At 42.8% G+C, this 6,000-nt stretch overlaps 1 protein-coding gene across 4 annotated transcripts in view; it reads right to left on the bottom strand.

Moving 5' to 3' along the window:
* Window positions 1–1,612: 1,612 nt before the first annotated feature.
* MAK (male germ cell associated kinase) overlaps window positions 1,613–6,000 on the bottom strand; it is a 65,436-nt gene continuing 61,048 nt past the window's right edge. For 2 of the 4 annotated variants that reach the window (XM_036257380.1, XM_036257382.1), the window contains one exon: window positions 1,744–2,017. In XM_036257380.1, coding sequence (XP_036113273.1) covers window positions 1,863–2,017 — 155 coding nt within the window. In that variant the 3' untranslated portion in view covers window positions 1,744–1,862. Of the gene's footprint in view, window positions 2,018–4,824; window positions 4,984–6,000 lie in introns of all 4 variants that reach the window. The other 2 variants (XR_004959018.1, XM_036257381.1) reach the window with 2 other exon arrangements.

Genomic DNA, 6,000 nt, shown 5'->3' with positions numbered 1-6,000 from the left:
CAGTCATAACAAATGCCACACACTAATGCAAGATGCTAATAATAAGGGGAAATCTGAGGAGGGGGTGATGAGGAAGTATATATGGAAACTCTACTTTCTGATCAATTTTTCCATGAACGTACAACTGCTTAAAAAAAAATCCAAAGCTGCCCTGGCCGGTTTGGCTCAGCGGTTAGAGTGTCGGCCTGCGGTCCCGAGAGACCTGGGTTCGGTTCCTGCTGGGGGCATGTACCTCGGTTGCAGTTTGTCCCCGGCCCTGGTTGGGTTGTGCGGGTGGCAACTACTCGATGTGTCCCTTTCACGTTGATGTTTCTCTTTCTCTCTCTCTCTCTCCCCCCTCCCACTCTATCTGAACAAAATATCAAAAAATGTCCTCTGGTGAGGATTAAAAAAAACAACAAAACAAAACCCAAAGCTAACTAAACACATAGGCCTTAGAGTATAAGAATAAAGTAAAAAATGTAAAGAAAAGACACTAGTTAACCATGTAAATTTTAATATCTATTCAGAGTTTAACCAGTCCCAGCAACATAAAATAATTTTTTAGCTTTGAGACAGTAGTTAAAAATATACAAATATATATAACCATTACCCCAACATAAATTATTCTTTAGATTTTAACATTTTTCAACAAGGGGAGCTGAGTTTTCTGTATAAAAATACCATATCATGACTATAATGTGCCTTTGGATAATGTTCACAAGATGATACTAATTACATTACCATTTATTACAAAGTCATAAAGTACATAAAATTATCAGCAGTAGATAACATTATTCTTTAAAAAGAATATACAGTACTAATGTCCAATCCAAAAAATGGCAGGTTTAAATAGAATTGTCATAAGTTCAAAATGTCTATTTCAAATACCAATTTAGAAATACAACTAAGACAAAAATGTAGTAAGTGAAATCATTGCTGTAGCAGCTAAATGCATTTGCTCTCCCGAGCAACTGGGAAGGTCAGAGCTGAGTCAGTGATCAGCAGCAAGAGTTTGGGGAACCAGCTGACATCCCTCCTCATGTCTGGTAGGAACATGGAAACGTATATTTTGAAAGTCTGATGAACACACATCATAGTTTTAAGAACTTTCTTGATGTGAACATGGGAGAACCTTGACTTGGTTCATTTGGGAGTCATCAAGCCATTGGGTTTGACAGTTACCATGAATCCATAGCAGTTGTATTGGTGAAAATGAAGTAACAGGCTCTTTTCCCACTAAAATCAGATGACATAATTATGAAATCTCTATGTTAACGATAAATTTATATCTAAGAAAGACATCCTGCTCAAGATCGGCATTATCATTGCTTCCATAATTTCAAAGTAGAAAAACAAATGATAAATGACCATTTTTCTGCCATCGTCAAAGTGGTAGAGTAGAGCCTTGGCCACATCACTATCACTGACAGCCCACAACATCTGTGGTCTTCCTAATTGCCACAGAAAACGAGAACACAATAAACCTCTGAGGCCAAGTGATGAAATATTAAGTCATTTGGGCAAATATGTAACACATGAAAACGAAAACACTAAACACTTCTGGAGGCATTTTTTTAAAAAAGCTTCTTGTACTTAGTATCTATTAATTTGTGTATCAAGTAACTTCATGCTTTGGCAAATAGTTTTTTTATTCAATACTTTGTAAAGTCCTACCCATATATCAGCCCTACCCAAATATGGGAAATGAAGCCAAGAAAATGCATTTCATTTCTAGGAAAGAAAACAGGAGTTGGTTTTTGCTCTTCCAAGTACCCACTATTATATAGTCCTTCCAGAACTCAGGAGAAGTAGACATCTGCAGGTCGTCCCCAGGGCAGAGGACTCTCCGGGGCAATGCTACGGGGCTTCGCACCAGATTCCTACTGGTGGCCTCCATACTTGGCCACCCAGTCTGTCCTTCCATGCACTGAGGGAACTGGCTGTGCACGGTGCATGGTATTTAGGTTCTTGGCTGTAGGATTGTAAGTAGGTCCTGAAAATTGCCCCCGACCACTTTTTGTGTTCCAGGTATATTCTGAAAGAAACCAGAATCAGAAATTAGAATTGTTACTTGATAATTAAATTTAAAAAGTGATTCATCCTTTCATTTTGTAGGAGAAATGTTTATCTTCGAAAGATTAGTTCAATGGTCTCTAAAAGTTTGTAGAATATTAACACTGAAACTTCTAGTGTGGAACTTTGGCGCCAGTTAGTTTCCAGGCTCCGGAAGCTGGTGCTGGCTCACAGCCCTGGCACTGCTCTCACGTGGGCTGAGCTGCCCATCAGGCTCAGACACTAACGCCACCCGAGGAGACCCCGTTCAACGAGCAATACCAGTGTTAGCGACTTTGTACAGTTAAACTATACTGTGGCAACATCTAAATGATCTTCACACACGGTATGACTGCAGAAAATGTATACAGAATTGTGAATCCTGTAAAGCTCTGGGTTCATGCAGCTATGTATTAGATTTCTTTTTAAACATTAAAATGTGGTTTCTCGAGTCAAGAAGTAATTTTTTTTATTGGGAAAAGGATGGATGACAGAATTCTTCTAAAAGGATCCCAGTCCGCTGGTGTGGCTCAGTGGTTGAGCATCGACCCATGCACCAAGAGGTCGCCAGTTCAATTCCCGGTCAGGATACACGCCCAGGTGGTGGGTCTGATCCCCAGTGCGGAGCATGCACGAGGTGGCCAGTCAATGTTCTCTCTCATACATGTTTCTATCTCTCTCTCCCTCTCACTTCCTCTCTCTCTAAAAATCAATAAAGAAAAAAAAAAAGGATCCCAAACCTTTCATCACAAGGTTTGTTTCATACATTTGGCTGAAGAAAATTGTGTGAAGTAACACATTTATTATCTGAACAGTTTATGTTCAAGTTGCTTGAACATCTTAAATGACAAAGCAGTAAAGCACTTTACAGAGAAATTGAATGTCTTCAGTCCCTCCTTCACCCCTGCCTCACTTCACTCTGAGCCACACCACGTGTTCTACCTAAGGAGGGTCATTTGATCTTCCCATTTGGGATTCAAGTATCTCTTCACACTGGGTGGCTATGTCCTTCTTGGATTAAACTCCGAGTCAGTTTTGAAGTGAGTCTGAACATCCTGTATACTTAACATAAATAGAGATGCTCTACCTGTGTGGTGTCTGTTTCTCCTTTACACTTTCGCTGTAAAAATGGGAATGCAGGAGGGACAACGGGAGCGCAGGAGGGACTATGGGAATGCAGGAGGGACTATGGGAATGCAGGAGGGACTATGGGAATGCAGGATAGGAGCACAGGAGGGACTATGGGAGTGCAGGACGGGAGCACAGGAAGTACTATGGGAGTGCAGGACGGGAGCACAGGAGGGACTATGGGAATGCAGGAGGGACTATGGGAATGCAGGAGGGACTATGGGAATGCAGGATAGGAGCACAGGAGGGACTATGGGAATGCAGGAGGGACTATGGGAGTGCAGGATGGGAGCACAGGAGGGACTATGGGAGTGCAGGACGGGAGCGCAGGAGGAACAACAGGAGCACGGGACTCCTGATGTGCTGCTAACCTCGGCTTAAAGGGAACAGAGCATTGAAGGAGGAACCACCCCAGTGACAGTCACTGTCTGCTGTGCTGTCTGTTGGGACAGAGTCCAAGAGCCCTCCCTTTGGTGGTTTGACAGGTCATTTCATCCTCTACTCTTTAAAGTTCTCAAAGGTGAAGCCAATGAAAGTTACCTAACAAGGGCAGGGACAAGGCATCTGGAAGGCAGTTGGGTGCACCCTGCTGTCCAGGCACAACCCTTTGGCTCCTGCCCCTGGAACACAGATGAGCATCAGTCTGCTCCGTCAGCGAGCTCAGCCGCGGTTCACAGGTCAGGTGCAACCACAGGCAGAGGAGAGAGCATGTAAGGGGGAGGGCATGGAGGGAGGAGGGGAAAGGAGGCCAGGAGCCCAGGTGATTCAGAGAAGGGGAAAGGGATCCATTCTTAACACTGCTGGGCAGAGAGGGGCTTGGGAAGCGAAAAACAGATAAGCCTTTGTCCCGGTCGTGGCAACCAAAGTTGGGTCCTCAATGCATTTGAAGGAAACTGTTCAGGTCAAAATTTGTAAAACCTTCAAAGAAGGAATCACTTTGTCAAGAAGGCAAATGTTGACATTTAGGATTCCTCCCTGAGAAACAACAGCTTTAGGACTCAGGCACCCTTGGTGAAGAAGCAGTCGCTGACGAAGGAGCCCAGATGGCAGGCAGGGCGAGAAGTGCTTTCCGCGCACAGCGCCGTGCCCTGCGCCTCACCACTCGGGCGGGCCAGCGGGCAGCCAGCCTCGAACCCTTGCTGTGCGTTTACTTTTAAAACTGCATGTGTCCAGTTGAGGGCATTTCACTTCTTGTACAATATGTTTGCTAAAGGAAAAGGTGTCTGCCTCTAGTTAAGAATTTAATCAGTGCCATTACTATATAACTTTCAGCAAGATTAAAAAAAAATTCTGGAAAATGGAGATCATAATACAGGGTGGGGCAGCAAAAGTAGGTTTACAGTTGTTCGTGTGGAAAATAATACAATTAATAAACAATACAAGGATAAACTCTGTTTTGCATACTTTTGCCCTGCCCTGTAGTAACTTCTGTAATAGAGTCGGGGGAGGATTAAATGGGCTGCAATATATAGAGCACGTGAAAGAAGTCACCCCTCAAGTCCCTGTTACTGTCAAAGCAGGGGAGGAGGAAGGACTAGGGAGTTTGGGATGAGAGATCACATAAGGAGGGAGAAAGAAACTTTCCTCAAAATGTGAGAGTGAGGAAGAAAAACAGCTGAAAAGGAGAAAATGAGGGGAAAGTGGAATAAATGTGGTAATGACCTGGCTTTATTCTCCTGTGGACAACTGTCACACAGGTGGGAGGACCGCAGGGCACATCTCTCACAGAACAGTCTCCTAAGGGTCTGCACTGACCACTTGAGAATGGTCAGTATTTACTTCTTTGTTTCCCTTTCCTCCTATCACCATCTGTAGGGGAATCTGATGAGCACAGCAAATGAAGAGATGAAAAGTTATGAGAAAGCATTCACTAAAAATGAAAACAGGAACATACATGCTAATCTGACAGAATAATTAATATAAAAAGGTCTTCAATATCTTATAAACACATGTTTAAAACTACCCACTTTCACCTTCAGAGAGCAGGTATTAGGTAACAAAATAATTTGAAACATTTTGATTTTCTCCTACTAAGGAGGAGAAAATCCTCCTCTGCTACTAAGCCATGGCTAATAACTAATTTGTTATAAGGCTGGCTTAAAATATCTGAGGCTTCATACAAATTATTGCTGTATATATGATGTTCATATATTTTTGTTTCAGCAGAGAGATAATGAAGTAATTCTTTTCACAGATAAGGTAACTGAGTAAGTACTGTTTAAGTAGTTCTGTAGTAAGAAAATTACAAAAGTTCAAAAATTACAAAACATTTTACAATTTTAGCTCCAACAGCGTGAACTTGAAAGATCAGCAACTCCTATGGGAGTTTTCACATAAGCTCCTGCATAGGATAGGCTGTAAGAAGACTTTTGGAGTCAACTTTTAAACAAGATACAACTAGTATCTTACTAAACTTCTGATTATCTGCCTTAGTGTCTGTTTTAGGTGCTTTGATTCGGATATCTATTTTAGATTACAATAATTCAGAGAATATTTGCTAGTCAAATCTGATCAGCTCAAGTACAAAAGCATCACCTCAATTTCAAGAGCGCCCCCTGGAGTGTGGCTGTCTTACACCACACCACACAGAACAGGCCACCTGGGCAGTCAGTCATACACTGAGGTTGGAGGACAAACCCTCTCATCACTGGCGAAGCACAAGCCAGTGGAAGCTGGGCGCAGTTTAGTTCTGTTCTCCCACATGGAACGGAGAGGGTGCCGTTAAATGATGCGTAACAGAGGTTCAACATTCATTTTCACTCTGCGCCAGCTCCCAGCAGGCAGCTCTGAAAAATGCACCTTCTCACCTCCCATGATGCAGCCCCCTGTGGCATCAGA

This window comes from Molossus molossus, unplaced genomic scaffold, assembly GCF_014108415.1.
Source record: "Molossus molossus isolate mMolMol1 unplaced genomic scaffold, mMolMol1.p scaffold_m16_p_12, whole genome shotgun sequence".
NCBI lineage: Eukaryota > Metazoa > Chordata > Mammalia > Chiroptera > Molossidae > Molossus > Molossus molossus.
This window is presented reverse-complemented; position numbering and strand designations above follow the sequence as displayed.